General features: G+C 39.2%; 1 protein-coding gene across 1 annotated transcript in view; it reads left to right on the forward strand.

Moving 5' to 3' along the window:
• LOC126293261 (angiotensin-converting enzyme-related protein-like) overlaps positions 1-17,724 on the forward strand; it is a 123,568-nt gene that overhangs the window by 60,056 nt on the left and 45,788 nt on the right. Inside the window, exons 5-7 of the mRNA XM_049986377.1 lie at positions 755-852; positions 4,352-4,506; positions 9,883-10,013. Coding sequence (XP_049842334.1) covers positions 755-852; positions 4,352-4,506; positions 9,883-10,013 — 384 coding nt within the window. The remainder of the gene's footprint in view (positions 1-754; positions 853-4,351; positions 4,507-9,882; positions 10,014-17,724) is intronic.

The raw sequence follows: 17,724 nt of genomic DNA on the forward strand, positions 1-17,724 counted from the left end.
AGTCTTGGGCAATGAGTGCATCCACCAACTTGACAATGTCATCGATAATGACAAACCGTGCATCATCGGCTAATGACACCCTTCCTTCCCTGAAGTGCTTGTACCACGCCTTGGCCCTTGTAGGGTCATACAGTGTTCGCCATACACTTGTGACATTTGCTGATGAATGTCCATTCCTCCTACTCCTTCCACTGTCAGAAAACAAACAGTACCTCTTTGCTCTTCTTTTGACTGCTTCACGTCACTGTTTGCAATGCAACTGGCAGCGTTGGACGATTGATGCATGCTGCTGCTAGCTCTGTATAGTCAAGTGACATGCATATGGGCCCTCTAGCTGTGGTCGTAACCACACCTCATTACACATGTCCAGATATTACCCTCCTGTCACCAGTTTGCACATTCCAAGACTCCGGCTCGTTTCTTTTGGAACACCCCTTATATTTTAATGGTAACGTATGACTATTTAAATGGATCAACCATTGCATGTGGAAAGTAGCTGACTGGTAGTTGCTGAAACAAATCTATGTGAACAAGTTAAGAGATGTACTGTGATAGCTCTGATTGTAAGAGCACTGTCAATGAGAATCAAAGCTCCAGGGAAGAGCCCTAGTCTGTCACACTGTTTCAGTCTGCCAGCAAGTTTCAAAACAACACACATTCTTGGAAAAAATTTAAGGAGACAGTGAAGTAAATTTCTCCTGAGTGGGGTGATGGTTAACTGTATGGTATTGACACATGTTCCCTCTGGTTAAAGGTTCATTTGTTGGAGATGATTGGCTGAGGATAGCAGATTTGGTGACTCCGCCATTGGATGAAGTCTACAAGAATCTTAGCAATTCATTAAGGAAAAAGGTAAGGCAAGCCTTTGTAAGATTTCCTAATTAAATACACAGCTACGTTTAGAAAGTAAGGTTGTGTGGCACAGTTGTCTCGATGACCCTGACGTGTATGTTCAACCGCCAAACTGGAAACTTTCATTGTTTCCTCCATTCCTTTGTGAAGAATGGAAGATGATTCACTTCTTAGGCAACCGCTATACTTCTCATCTTTGCACTTGAAACCAGAACACCAAATGTATTTTATAACAGTGTACTTTCATATTTATACTTTAAATAAGTTAGATATGAGTAACAAGAGATAGAAATGCTGGAGCTGCATTTCTTCAGTTTGAAAAATAATAAGTTTTGTATGACCAGCAGATTCTCTTCAGTGTTTAGGAAGAATTGGGAGTAGCTTTAAAGAAACTAGGACAATTAAAAATCAAATGCTGACAGAAACCATCTCAAAAGTAAAATTTTGTAATAAGTTAGAGCCCATTGAGGTTGAGACATTAGTTAGGTAGGGACATAGATCAGGAGAAGATAATGAGAATGTGGAAGGAAGCCACAAGAGGGGGAGTAGAAGGAAACTGTCTAGGTACAAGAAAGGAGGTTTTGAAGGTGGAGTGTCCGCCATTCATCGATAATTGGGCGTATGTGGTGAACAATAAAGACATAGCTCTAATGTTTGAAAAAGTACATGAAATAGCAGAGAAAACAAGACTCAAGATCACTTTTGAAGAGAAAAGAGAGAGGGAGTGGGAGGGGGAGAAACCACAGTATACATGACTACAAATATGAAGATCTGGAAAAATCAAGAGAATAGATAAATTAAAGTGTCTTGGTAAGGCTCTTGCTGAGTGGGCTCAATAAAAAGCAAATGTAGGATGAGCCATAAAGATAGAACCAGCATTCAGATTAGTACCAAACAGACAGAAGAGAAGAAAAATCTTGTACAATGCAAAGATTGGGCACTGTACCACAGATGTTCAGCCCAATTCAGAATTCATGATACTGAATGAGAGAGAAGAAATGGAAGAACCAAAGCCGGAGGAAAGAAAAATGTAAAGGAATATCCTCGGATGGGAAAAAGAAATGTTACTATGTGGATGAAGGAGAAAGATGAAAATCTTCCTCTGGCTTTAGTCCTTCAATTTCTCTCTTCTTATTCAGTACCGAGCATTCTGAAATGCAAAGTGTTTCTGGCTGAACAACTGATCTTTAAAATATATGAGACTGTTCTTTTCTTGTATCTATTCTGTATGAGTCAGTCTTCTCTGGAGACAATTGGACATTATATGCAAGAGAAGGCTGAAATTTTATGGGCACCTCTTCAAGATTAGTGAATGCAGATTTGACAAAAAATCTTCAGCTACATCACCAACCTAATGGCGGACACACAATAGGCTGAGGAATTTGGAAAGGACACGGAGGAAGTTGGGATCAGTCAGAAAGAGATCTGGGATAAGTAAGAGGAAGCTCAATGAAAGAACGAAGATATTCTGGGAGGAGAAGGAAAGGCTAACCAGTGAATCAATTGTTCCCTGTGCTCCACAGTTGGTTGAAATCTAATAATAAAGAAGAAAGTGTGTTTCTACACAAATGAGATGAGTAACTGCAAAGTTTCTCAATCTAGAAAAAAGGAAGAACAAAATACTGAGAGGAGTGGGTTCTCTTTAGCTAGTTCATTTACACAACAAAACTGTTCAATTAAAATAACTGATTTTTTACAGCACTGTTGGAAGAAACACTAACTATGAAATATGAGAGAGAAAAAATGACACTTTTATACTTGCACATTGACTTTTTGCAAATATTATTCATATTAGCAGGAAATAGAGAAAAGTGAGGATAGCCACAACAAAAGGAGAGAAACATGACATGAACCTTACAATTATATTAATTCATTTAACTCTGACATAATGCACTCACAACTATAAAGAACACTGTTCTGACAGCTGGTGACACTTGGAACATGGACATTTCACAGTTGCCGTTCGTGATCAAATATAACAGCAGAATCTTCACAGTTGGCTAGAATGTGCTTTTATGTTCAAGCATGCATTTCTTGCTGTATTTTCATACTTTTCTCCAACCCCTGTGTCTATTGATAATCTATCTTAGATCAGTTTGTCAATCTATTAAGTCTAAAATGCCTTGCACTGTGTCCCTGTTCCTCCACACAACCAACAATGATACTAAACTACAATTTCAATCCGTGCTTTTTCACACTTTCACACTTCCACACTTCTGTATCTAACCTGAGTTGGTGAATTTATACCAACACTTCGATAATTTCCCAAATAAGCTCATTTGAAACTGTTTATACAAATGTAATGTTAGTCAATAACACATTCTCTTGTACAACTCAGCAGTTGATATACAAGATGATTTTGCTAAATGCAGACAAAGTAGGAAACAGCAGACAAAAAGATAAGGACCAAAAATGTCATATGGGCATATGGTTGAAAATGCGTTCCGTGGAAGGTACATCTACTTGATGGTGGAGACAAAAGATATACAGTATAGGCTTCAGTTGTTGGAAGCACATGAGTGCACAACAGGCAGGTGGAAATGTTGTGCCTGTACTAGCATTTCAACTCTACACTCAGAGAGCAGGGGGCGGGAGAACCATCCTGTAGTAGCCACATTACTCTTCATACCACCAGGGTATACAGTATTTGTGTGTCATTTGCAGTGGTTGTTCAACACCAGACATTATTAACAGCATACCACACCTCATAACAATGCCAGACATGAACAACATTAGCACATCTGGTGGACATTCCATTTGTCACAGAGAACTGCATCTATAGTCAGTTACATGCCTCCTGATGGTATGAACAAAATTACCTTGACATCTCGCCATGTCTTCTGCATCCTATGCATTATTTTGTCAAGCAGCGTAGTTTTATCAACTGAATTTTCCATTAAATACCTTTAATAATTCATTTTAATTAATAACTAGAATCCACACCATTGGAATAAAATTTTAGGAATATTCATGATTAAATTTTTATATAAGTATAGAAAGCTTCAATTAAAATAGCTCCAGAGTTATTGCATGTTAGGTAACAATCTGGAAACATTTGGTGCTTGATCTCAGTATACAATACTATCCCAGCAAAAGATGATTAACACTGTTGAAATTTTAGTGCACTGGCTACTGTGAGATTTTAAACACAGTTCTGTATTTATAATTATTGGTAAATTAGAAATTCCTCAGCAAAATGAAATACACCATAGGAATCAGCAAAACATTAATTGCTGTCTGAATAATAATAATTTACAAATTGTGGACAATGAAGTAGCTCTTATCAGATAATTGCAAACAGAAAGCACTTTACAGAAAGGAAAACAAGCATTTATCGGGTCTGAAAGTGACAGCAGGCTCCTGTCCGTGGTATCCTCAGGGTATCGCCGGTGTAATATAACGATGAAGTGTTGGCATACTGTGTGTGCTTCTGCTACTTATGCTCTTCATTTTTCAGCGAAGTATTTGTTTCTAACTTGCTCAATTGTTTCTCTCACAGAGTTGGAAGGGGCAGCACATGTACGGGGTAGCAGCAGGGGTTGGGAGCAAGATGGGGCTGCCGTCGTTGAAGAAGTCTCCGTTCTGGGAGAACGCCCACTTCAACGGCAGCTGCCCGGCAGCTGTGCTTCCGTGGTGCACTGAGAATTATGCGAGGTGAGACTGAATGTGCTAGTTTGGTTGTAGCACTCCTCATGGAAATTGTGTTGATAGCTGCAAATTTATAAATTTCTTGTGTCATTGGAGTGGATTTAGATTGTGCATAAAAATTTAAATTTCTTGTTTTTTTGCAAGAAATGAAAGTACTGAGTCACACATTTAATTTGATGTATGTTTCATTAACTTTTGTAGGAAAGAAGAATTTTAATTTTTGTTATTAATATGCCATGCAGCGTTATTTTTGTAATAATAAACCAACACTATCTGGATCACAAGTTTTTATCTACTGACTACCAGATTCAATCTGCAATGCAGATCATTTTCAGGTCTAATGTTGCCAAGTGCAGTTTGTCAGTGCCATGTGATAGGAACCATGATGTCTCATTATACTAATTAATGAACATCAACTCGGTCACAACAACCTGGTGATGGTCAGCAATGCAGATTGAAACTGGTAGCTAGTAAACAAAAATTTCTAATCCAGATAGTGTCTGTTTATTCTTACAACAAGAGATCATGGTTTCCTACAACATGGCAGCGATTGTGAAGAACATTAGTTTTATGATCGAAAGGCACATTTGTTTTTTCTCATGTGAAAACAGCAAATTCAAAAATGTTGCAATGAGAGTACACAGTACACGACACACATCTTAGATGGATGCATCCATAGTGGAACTGTGTAGGAAAGTTGGTGTCTTGTCTTGATGTTAGTTTTTCCTGTTAGGTCATACATATACCAAAATAGGTTGAAATTGTTCCAGATGTTATGGACATACGGCCACTAGCTAATATGATGCAGGCATTTACTAGTTATTTTGTAGTTACCGTTTCTGGAAGGCTCTTGAACTACCTTATGTTTGTAATGTTCATCTGTTCTGGAAATTTCAATGTCCTTGAATTATCTCGTGTTCATGATGTTTGTATAAAAGCTGCACTTTTCATCCAGGAGTTCAATTCAGTTGTGTTCCGGCTGTAGGTTAGTGTCAGTAAGAAATGTGCTTTCAGTTCTGTATGTAGTACTTCATTGACAACCCTTCCTTCGTATTTGGAAATACTGTCAGGGTACACAAGTGATAGTGGCCGTGAATGTTGACTCTACATGTCAGGAGGTAATATAGAATGTCAAAGGAGCTGAGTATCAGTGTGTAGTATCAGTCACTGCCAACAGTCAAACAGGTGGTGATCAAAAACCTCAGTCAACTTTGACTTCTCGCACAACTATTAAATCACAACCTAGCATCCAATTGATGCTGGTGCAACCAGCTCCTCCGACAAATCAAATGCCCTGTAGAACAAGAGACATTTGAACAGAGGAAAACACAATGTTGTGTTTTCATTGTGGATGTCCTGGACATGTTGTACGTTACTGCAGAGAAAGATGAAATAGTTTCATTACTGGTATACGGCCCGGTCATGTGTCACCCATTAAAACAGTTCTGTTCACACCACGCCAGTCAACTGCAGTGGTTACAGGCGGCCTGTGGGATGAAGCCCAACCCTGTACCCTGGACAGGATGATTCCCAGACATACCAGAGCCTTTTTCCTTCACTGTACAGAGGTATCACCCACTTGCCTGGCTGCTAATTTCAGGAAAACTAAGTGATGCAACAAACTTTGAAGAGTTCTTTATAGAAGAAAAATTTTAAGCACCAAACAGTCCTTGTGATAATCTCCGATTGTGGAAAGGTTTTCCAGTCAAGATTGGTATTAGAGATAATTTGATGTTGTGACATCACCCACAAGGTGACAACTGCCTACCATCAACAGACAAATGGCATCACAGTATGCTTTAATAAGATGTTGGCAGATATACTATTGATGTAATTTGATGTCAGAGATATTGGGGTACAATGTTGCCCATCATGACATTCGGATATAACACAGTGAAGCAAGGCACTACGGGCTTCACACCATTCCTTCCACTCTGCAGTCATGAGGCCAAAATGACAATGGGTACGCTGTTCCCATTTCAACTGGATGACACTTAGGATGGCTATGTGAAACAGTTCATCACCAGGATTGAAGAAGCAGAGCAGCTGATTTGCATATGGACCATTGACGCAGGGGAGAAAGATCCATACTGCTATGAAACCAAGTACCGACCATTAAGGTGTAGCCTGGGAGACTTGGTCTGCATCTTTACTGGAAAGTGGGACTGTCAGAAAAGTTATCAAAGTGCTACTTAGGGCCGTATCGTGTCCTTCATCACTTGCCAGCCATTACATCGAAAAGGCTATTTACACCTACAGTGAAAATGTACTTAATTCATTAAATAACAAGTTACAAGCAGCAGGTATTTTCTGTGATTTGTCAAAGGCATTCGATTGTGTTAACCACAACATCCTTTTAAATAAATTAGAATTCTATGGTGTCACGGGCAGTGCTGCAAAATGGTTCAAGTCATACCTCGCTAACAGGAAACAAAGGGTCTCAGTGCAAGGGACTAGTGAATTAAGTCATCAGTCATCATCAGAATGGGAAGAAATTACATGTGGTGTCCCACAAGGATCCATCTTAGGGCATTGCTTTTTCTTGTGTACATTAATGATCTCTGATCAGTTACACTGCCAGGAGCAGAGTTCGTTTTGTTTTCAGATGACACGAGTATTGCAATAAATAGTATGTCGAGTGTAGTTCTAGAAAGATCTGCTAATGATATTTTCATGGATATTAATAAATGGTTCAAAGCCAACTCACTGACATTAAGCTTCGAAAAGACTCACTATATGCAATTCAGAACCTGTAAGAGCTTTCCACCCAGCATGTGCATGAAGTATGAAGAAGAGCAGATAGAAGAGGTTGACAGTGTTAAATTCCTGGGATTACAACTTGATAATAAATTCAGTTGGGAGGAGCACACCACAGAACTGCAGAAACACCTTAACAAATCTGTATTGGCAATTCAAGTGTTAGCAGACATAGGCGACATAAAAGTGAAAAAGCTTGCATACTTTGCCTACTTTCATTCCATAATGTCATATGGTATAATATTTTGGGGTAACTTTTCAAGTCAAACAAACGTTTTCAGAGTCCAAAAGCGTGTAGTACGTATTATTTGTGGAGTAAACTCACAGACGTCTTGTAGAAACCTCTTCAAAGAACTGGGTATACTAACTACTGCCTCTCAGTATATTTACTCCTTAATGAAATTTGTCCTAAATAATATATCTCTTTTTCCAACAAACAGCTCAGTTCATACATACAATACCAGGAACAAAAATGATCTGCACAAGGACTTAAAAACAATTACTTTAGTTCAAGAAGGGGTCCACTACTCAGGAACACTCATCTTCAATAATTTGCCAGCAAACATAAAAAATTTAGTTACAAATAGAGATCAGTTTAAAAGGAGCCTGAGAGACTTACTAGTGGCCAACTCCTTCTACTCCATTGACGAATTTTTTAATAGAAACAAATGATGTGTTGTATATATTTATACTATTAGTATTGTTATTTCAGCTTAAAAAAAATAAAAATAAAAAATAAAAATAAAAAAATAAAAAAAGGTGACATGTTCCACATCTACGAGGATCTCCTCAACACGGATCTATGGAATGAAAACTAATCTAATCTAATCTAATCTAATCTAATCTAATCACAACAAATTGAGGATTATAAGCCCTCACCAAGAACACAAAAGCACAGAAATGTCATCCGTATGCTCCATTTGGAGTCCTGATACAGTCTAGAGGCCAGGTCAGTGATGGTAGGATCAAGGAAAGTGAAGACCCACTCAACCTCTGACACTCGTCGTAGTGAAGGGGCTGTAACAACATGACCAGAATGTTATCTTCTACATAAATAGTGATAAATCAATACACATGTTCACACTCTTAATGAAACTCAGTTAATACAGTGAATTTATGTCGGAGTGTGATGATATTTATGTAGAAGCTAACAGCAGCAGCAATCTTTGTCTGTGATGAAAACACACATAATTGTCAATTTTTTTACTGTCGCACAATTTAAACAGTGCTGTGCTTGACAATGGCCACAAAGCCCAAATTGCAATACTGGATTTTGTGGATAAATACTTTAACAGTCAATAGCATTTATGTTCTTCAGAAAACCTGTAATTATATTTTTAAACACATGCCAATATGACACTGGCTAGTTTAGGCACACAGATTGTTTTAACTAGCCAGTGTCATTTTGGCATGTAAGTAAGTTACATGACTTAATGTTTCTCAAATGTAGGCCCTGTTAACATTTGATTGAATGATGATGATTATATCAAAACACATCATTTAATAAGTCAGTTGCTGCTAAACCTGTGACTTTTGCATATTTTTGTTGTGTCCGTATTAGCACTGCCTCAATGTTTAAAACTTCATGTCACAGATAAAATTTGTAATTAGGCCCACACAATATAGTTGACATTTATTTACAAGTGTCTGACCCGCAGGAAATGGGGAGAAATGGTCAGTGTTCAGCGCTGTGACAAGCACGATCATTCTAAGCAAAAAGTGTTAAGATGGGCTTTTAAAATGTATAGCTTGGAAGCTACAAGCACTTTATCATCTTTGCTACTGTGAAACACATTTCTTCTTCTGAGCCAGTGCTTGTAGCTTTTGAGGTATGCATTTTAGAGACCTTGTTTACTAAACTTTTTTGCTCTGAATAATCATTCCTTTCATATCCCAGAATACTGACCATTCCTGCTGGGACACAGTATGTGTTTTGATCTCCTGTCAACTCTGTTGGGTATGTATTCCACACACTTCAGCAATATTCTGAATGGGTCATACAAGATGTTTTGTAAGTAAGCTCCTTTGTAGGTTGACTTACCACCAAACCAAAGTGTGTCATCTGCTCTACCTATGTCTGGGCCTCTGTGATCAGTTCATTTCATTTCATATCCCCACAAAATGTTATATCCACATTATTTGAATGAGTTGACTGATACCAATTATGACTCATTAACAATGTAGTCATAGTATCCTATGCTTTTCACAACACTGAAGTGCACAAATTAATTGTTTAGAACATCTAAAGCATGTCTCCAGTCTTCGCAACATTTTGAAATCTTACCAAAATCTACCTGCATATTTGTGCCATATTATTGAGATTTCTGTAATAAATGTTCACATGATGCTGAGTCAGATGTTTTCAGAAGTCAAGAACTCTGGCATCTATTGCATTGGCATGATTTGTGGCTTTAAGGTGTCTTATGTGAAAATATTGCTTGAGTCTTGATGACTAACGTTATATTTAATTGCAATCTTGAATGCAAAAAAATTCTCACCTAAAGTAAATGAGTGATTAGTCAGACTACAGAAAAATTGTAATCTATAGTTTGTCGTAGTAGTAATAGGAAAGCAATCTCACTGTATACAGTTTTATTGGAATATGTGATCTTTTGTCTCCTACAGGATTCAAACGTGTGACGAAGTGGACGTGCACACTTATTTGGATGCCCACAGAGTCACCATGCATGCCCTTTTCCACCAGCTATCTGTACACAATGGCCGATACATCCTCCGACAGCTGAACAGGCATTCAGGTGGGTGACACTGTGAAACAAAAGAGAAATCAGTTTTTCAATAAATCTTAATGTACTTATCCTTTCTTCCATGAAGTAACTTCAACTAGTGATCCACTGTTCTGTTTCTCAGGCTGTTTGAAAGTGATCCACAATGTAAATTTATTACAGTGCTGTGCTTTGCAGAAGACAAGTGTACCTGTGCGAGAGATATTCCACACATCTCTGTATGTGACGGCCGAAATTTGTCTATTAGTGGACAGTCTTACTATTGTGATGACTACAATGTTTCCTCAGATTATTTTTGCCTCTGTGAGATTATGCCTGTAATGTATTGAAAGTGGTGCAATGAAGCAATCGTACAAATTTGTTACCTCCATTTCATTTACAGACTGGACACAATGATTAAGCAGGTGTTAAATTTAAAACTTCCTCAGTGTACAGATTGTTCCATAAAATTTCATGTGGAGTGCTAGGTAACAAAAACTTCTTGCCATGGTATTTAGACACAGGATACTCTGACCATCTTGAGGTGAATACTGATGGAAATGCTCTTAATTCACATATTTAAAACTGCATTGACACATGCATGGTGTATTCAGTTGGTGTTCGTCAGGGGCTACTACGGTGCATGCACGTCTTCTGCAAGTCCATGTGCCATGCCCCAAGTCCTCTGTGGTGGAAGCTAGCCACATTGATATCAGTTCAGTTGTCTTTGCATTAAAAAATCACAGCAAAATGCAGGGTACACAAAGTATGAAGTTTTTCCTGTGACTGGATTCCATGTAAAATCAGCTGGAAACTGCCATCTTGATTAATAAGGGACTTTGTCATATTTCCACTGATTCACCAGTGAAATGGTTGTTGGCGAGTTTGTGAACAGAGGTGTTAATGGAGCTATCAGAAAGGAAGAGGTCAACATCCTGGAAGATTGCACACTGGATTGAGCAGAACCAGGTAAAACAGATGGGGGAGAAGGTGATACAGTTGTGAAGCATTATGGATACCGTATTTACTCAAATCTAACCTGCAGTCGAACCTAAGCCGCACCTGAAAAATGAGACTCGAAATCGAGGAAAAAAAAAATTTCCCGAATCTAAGCCGCTCTTGAAATTTGAGACTCGAAATTCAAGGGGGGAGAGAAGTTTTAGACCGCCCCTCCAAATAGAAACAAAGTTGGTCCATTGTAACATGAGACACAATTGAGGTCGATTGGATGAAGATACAGCTACAGTAGTTTGGTTCGAGTCGTAAGCTTAACAGTTAGGCTGCGTTCACACTGCCGGCCGGGCCGAGCCGAGCCTGGCCGGGCCGCTGCCTGCTTTGATATCGGACACATTGTTTTGAATTGCGGTGTTCACACTGGCGCCTGGGCCACACCGACACAGCATGAGCCTCCTGGAGCCGAGCCGGCGACATCCCGAGTGTCTAATACTGCCGGCGCGAGCCGACCGCAGGCGCGAGCCTGTGGAGCAGCACTACAGCTTCTGCAGTACACGCATCACACGTCTCCCTTCTGCTTTCGTCACAAGTGTGACTTCACACGTCTTTTATTTTAAGATATCACCTCACATTTCACAATCAGTGAGGAAAAATTACGTCTATTATAATGATACATGAAAAATTACTTTTATTTCATTTATTTAATCTACCGTATTTACATGCATTTACAACAATAGCTTGCCAGCGATTGCGGCACTGCCGCCACTGAATAGTTCGCATTTACTTGGAGACAGACATGAGTGTCACTGAGGGACGGAAATGTGTCCCTACCAGATGACAATGAATTGTAAAGTCATGCTGTGGTAGTTCCTTATCAGTGGAAATAGAACCACTGAGTCAAAGGGCATTATCTCAAAACCCTTCGCCTATCAATCTATCTTACAAGGTAATGAAAAGAATTCTGTGAGGTCATCAGTGGCTCCACATGATGAACCATCACCACTGCCAAGCGCTGCATCGTGAAGAGAAAAGAAGAAAAAAGTTTGAAAATTCTGATGGAGTATTTCTGCGATTCTTCGTTGAAGGCACAGCAAGACATTACCCAAGCTAATTACTTCCTAATCATTCTCAGGAGTCCCATAAACTCTCTTCCCCTCAGAGGTAAGCGTTTGTGAAATTTAAAATACAAAAGCATGACTACAATTAATTGGAGGTAGTGAATGCTGTACGAAGTTCTACTGCAAACCAAAAAGTGTGTACTAACGAATCTTACCTTATCGTTATACACAAGGTTTCTTCTGCTGTTATACTTCTGCGAAAATTTGTGTTCTGTTTCGAAATTTTGTCTTGAATGTTCTGCAGCACACACTGAAATGTATTACGATTCATTCTGTAATATGAATAAAATTTTTCAGGATAGTTTTTAAGTTTTTCATGTAAAGAAAAAAAACTCTCCTAAATGTCTGTCGCTATTTATGAGAGGAATCCATAATCTCCTAGTTCTTCTGTACTTCAAAACTCGACGAGTTACTGAAGAGGCAAAACAATACCAATAAAATAGTGAAAACATTGTTCTACACGACAGCACAGACTAGCTAAAGGCGAGCAACTGTTGACTGCAGCTGCGTTTTCTACTGACTTGCTTGTCAGCTGTCGAAGGGTGGGGATATTTTTAAATTTATTTATTTGGCCTCCGGCAGCTAACAGCCATTTAGCCAAAGAGTGGGGATTACCTTGACCTTGCAGCGCAGCCCGCCAATGAAGAAGAAAAAAAAAACAATGAAGAACAATGAAACGCACATCTGTGTCGATCTACAGTAGTTTCATTAACTCTCCATTATTTTTTCTGTCAAAGTAGACAACGAGACTACAGAATTGCACTTCAGTTTCTGCAGTAAACGTATCACAAATCTCCAGTTTGTTTTTGTGATTAGTTTTACACTACTCACCACTAGTAATTAGTTTTTTTTCTGTCCTGCATTATATGACTACACTAAACCAAGTTGTAACCGCGCGAACTCCTTGGCTTGCTGACGGGGCACTGACGCGAGTGAATAGCTCGCATTACTTGTGACCAGAGACAGATATCAGTGTCATTATCATTTCAAAAACTTTTTGGTACTTTTAGCTATATTTCATTCACAGCAATGTATGGTCTAAAATGGATCTAACAGTAAGCTACCCGCTACATAACTTTTTCACTACAAGATTTGTAAATCAAGTGCACAACATTGACAAATAGCACCATTTCACAATGACTGTTAAGAAATATGGAAAGATAGATGATGTAATACGAAGCTAAGATGTTACACTACCACGTGTACAAAAATCAGATTTTTTTAGTCGCATACTTTCTTCAAAATCAGTTGGGAAGCATTACGAAACTAAGAAATCACGCGAAACAAAAAGTAAACTTTTTCTTTTTTCACTACATAAGTAACGCTTTTAAGGAAAAAATAAGTTCATAAAACGATGTGGTAAGTCGTATATACTGCTAAGAATTTTTGAAACATGAAAATAAGAGTAGTGGATTTTCTCCCATTTCGCTGTCCCGGCTCGGCGCGGCGCACTATGTGAATGCACTACACGTCGGCCTGGGCTGGCTAGGCACGAGCCGACCCAGTACGCATCGGCCCAGCCCGGCCGGCAGTGTGAACGCAGCCTTATGCTTTACCAAGTAGCCATTGCTATGTGTCAGGCGCTCCGTCTGTATTTTTACGGGTACCCTTCCTTTTTCACGTGCTTCATCTGGTTTGAATCAATTGCTTATTTTGCTTTGATCTGATAAGTGCCATTCTCTTTGTTATAGGTGTTTACATCACTCTAAGCTGAAAATGCATTATTGTACTGTCATGCATTCTTTGTTACATTCTGATGATGAGTGCTTACGACCTGTCACCACTCACGTCATGGCTTGCTTTTGTGCATGCTACTGCGGCTTACAATAAAATAAGAGAGAGGAATTGTCTCATAACCAAAACAACGGCAAGAGACTGCTATTTGTTGTTACTTACGCTGCTTTCTTTGATAATGGTCAACAAGAACCAAATAATAGACTGTGTATGATAGAATTTGTTCCGAACCAGAGTTTAGCAAAACATTTTCTCTGTTTGAAAATCTTTGCAGATGCCTCTTTAGTACATTTCATTCTACACAGAAATTAGAGTCATCTTAGATTCGTGCTTCTTTTCTGACTGTATCACTATTCAGCATAAAAATAATATGAATATAAACATGACATTATATGTATATTTTTCCACGTTTGCTGTTGTCTCACTCTAGTTTCATAGTTTATTAGGCAGACAGGATTTAAATGAGATAGTAGCAAACACAAAAGAATACATGGCATAATGTTTACATTCTTCTACCTTCTCTTTTAATTTATTTACTGACGCATAGGTTTTGCCACCAGTATTTATCTTTGTGCCTGCAAAGCATGCTTGTGTAGCGCTACATATATTAGATGGCAGAAGTTAGTTGTGACGGCACCTACCAACATTTTTCAGAACTTCCACTTACTTTGCACTCGATTCTAAGCCACACACAGTTTTTTGGATTACAAAAACCGGAAAAAAGTGCGGCTTAGATTCGAGTAAATACGGTAGGGTCTCTTGGCACTGTGTCCATCATCAGTGAACCTGAACCAGACCAGAGGTTTGGGGTTTTGGGATGCTAGTGACGTCTCCTCTAGATAGGACATAAACTTTTCAGCATAGAAGGGTGCTGGGTGGGTGCCTGTGGCTGTGCCACAGACAGGTTTGTATACCTCCTCTTCAAAAGGAGAAGTAGTTGTGTGGTAGGATAAAGTTAGTAAGCTGTACAAGGAATGAGGTAGTGGGCTTAAGGTCTGAACTACATTTGTAGAGGTAGTGTTGAATAGTGGTGAGACTATTGGCATGAATGATATTGTTGTATAGGGAGGTGGCATTGATAGTGATGAGTAAGGATCCAGAAGATAAAGGGGTGGGGACATTGGACAGCTGGTAAAGGAATTAGTTGCTATCTTTGATGCAAGAGGCTAGGTTACTGGCAGTTGGTTGCAAGTGTTGGTCAATGGGGACCAAAATTCTTTCAGTGGTGGCATAATAAATGGCCACGGTGTGGCATCCAGGATTGTAGGGTTTGTGGATTTTGTCGAGTATGTGGAAGGTGTGTGTGCAGACTGTAATAGGGGTGAGGAAGGAAATGGATTCAGAGGAAAGATTCTGGGAAGGGCCTAAGTCTTTAAGCACAGATGGAGGTTATGTTGAACTTCTGGCAGGGTTTGTAGGTGGAGGCCTTCTGCCAGATAGTCACTGCAGTTCATAATAACAGCAATGGAACCTTTGTCTGCGGGTAGGATGATTAGAAGAGGAATTATTTTGAGGCTTTGTATGGCTGTCCTTTCTTCTGCTGAAATGTTGGTGTCATTGGGAAGAGATTTATAGAAGGATGGTGAGGCAAAGTTGGAAGTAAGGAATACCTGGAAAGTGAACAAGGGAATGGTTAATCTGAGGTTGTTACTAATATTGTCTGTAGATCATAAACATTAAACACCACTCACAAATGAGGCCTCAGTCGCATTGCAATGCTATCTATAGGGCAGTACAAAGAGTGAGCTATGATCAAGGGCTGATATATCAGCATGTAGCCAATTTCTCCAATTGTTATTGCCATTAGAGGAATTCTGATGATGCATCCTCCTGACTGCCTTGGTGCATGGCTTTCAGGGTGTCAAGAAAGTGCAGTTAGTGTTCCACAGGGGTAATGTTTACAGTAATTAAGGTTGTTTGCATGAATGATGATGCTGATGATGCTGCTGCTGCTGCTGCTGCTGCTGCTGCTGCTGCTGCTGATGATGATGATGATTGGTTTGTGGGTGCACTCAGCTGTGCGCCCAATTTTTACACAGGCAAATTTTTTTTAGACTGTCCAATCTGGCCACATTCACAGATGATGTGGTGGTGGTGGTGGTGGTGGTGGTGGTGGTGGTGGTGGTGGTGATAATGACAACACAAACACCCAGTCCCCTAGCAGAGAAAACCCAAGTATTAATGCTGTGCTGTTCAGAAAGTCGAATACGAGTTGAAGAAAAATAGAGCAAATGTAGAGTACGGTAGCCTCTACACTTACCGGCAAGCAGCCATGATAATTTTTTGTTGGCTGGTATGATATGTTCAAAGAAGCACACAAAAGCTAATGTATTGTACATAAACATTCATTGCAGTTCCAGCCCACTTGAGGATTCGAACAAAGATCCTCACAGAATGGCATCACCATTGTAAAGTAAGGGGAATATTAAGTTCTCTACAAGTTTCTTTTTAAGCTCAAAAGGAAATATTGAAATAGTTTTTCTTATTTCTGTAGTGAAGTGACGCTGACACCTTTTTACAGGCGGCAGTTATGTGTTCAGTCTAAATGTTGGTCCTCTCTTTTGAAAAAGAAGAAAAGGTTATTTCTGTGCTGTTTAGGACTAATGTTGGAAGACTGAAGATGGATACGATAGAGTACCTAGCAGAATATTAAAAGTACTGTGCTGCACATGCTAGTCATGTACTTAGCCATATTTGTGATTTTTCCTTTAAGTGTGGTCAGTTTGATCAAAGTACTCGGTAGTAAAGCCGCTTTATAAAAAGGGAGGAAGGGAGAATGAAGACTATTTCAGGCCTATTTCTATACCACCACTTTTCACTAAAGTTATTCAAAAGGCTGTGTATGTAAGGATAACAGATCATTTTAATTTACCATAAAATGTGCAGTTTGATTTTAGAAGTGGTTTAACAACTGAAAATGCTACTTCTCTTTTCTCCAAGAGGTACTAGCTGAATTGAACAAAAGGTTTTAAACACTAGGCATTTTTTTAAAAATTAACTAAGATGTTTGATTGTGTTGATCACAAAATATGGCTCCATATGTTGGACTGTTATGGAATACAGGGAGTAGTTCACAGTAGGTTCATCTCTTACTTACATAACAGATAGGAAAAGGGTCATTCTCCAGTCTTGAGAATGCTTATGATATGGGGTCTGAGCAGGGTACGATTAAATGGGGGGGGGGGGGGGGGGTACAGGAATCATTGCTGGGGCCACTTCTGTCCCTTATTTATATAGATGATATGCCCTCTAGTATTACAGGCAATTCTAAAATATTTCTGTTTGCCGATTACTCTAGCTTGGCAGCAAAGGATGTTGCTGGTACTGTTTCAAATGGTGCAGTTCAAGACATAATTTCATGGCTTGAAGAAAATAAACTAATGCAAAATCTCAATAAGACTGTTTTTACAGTTTCTAACACACAGTTCAACTAAACCCAACACTGTAATTTCATAGACTGGGCATATGATAAGTGAAACTGAACAGTCCAGATTTCTTGATGTTTAGATAGATAGTAAACTGTTGTGGAAAGCCGACATTCAGGGCCTTGCTCAGACTTAATGCTGCCATTTTTACTACTTCAGCGGTATCTGAAGTAAGTGATAGTATGACACACAAAGTAGTCTACTTTGCCTATGTTCATTTGCTTGTGACATATGGTGTAACTCTTCCCATTCTCAAAGGCTATTTTTGACTCGGGAAGGGGTGGTTCGGACAATAAATGGTGCAAGTTTGCGAACCTCTGGTTGTTCCCTGTTCACCAGTCGGGGTATTCTGACATTGGCCTCTCAACATATATATTCTTTACTGTCGTTTCTTACTAACACTTTAAGATTATTCCCAAGAATTAGCAGCTTTCACTCAGTTAATACTCAGCAGAAATCCACTCTGCATTCGGATCACACTTCCTCGACTCTTCCGCAGAAAGGCATGTGGTC

Source organism: Schistocerca gregaria, chromosome 10 (assembly GCF_023897955.1).
Source record: "Schistocerca gregaria isolate iqSchGreg1 chromosome 10, iqSchGreg1.2, whole genome shotgun sequence".
In the NCBI taxonomy this organism is placed as follows: domain Eukaryota; kingdom Metazoa; phylum Arthropoda; class Insecta; order Orthoptera; family Acrididae; genus Schistocerca; species Schistocerca gregaria.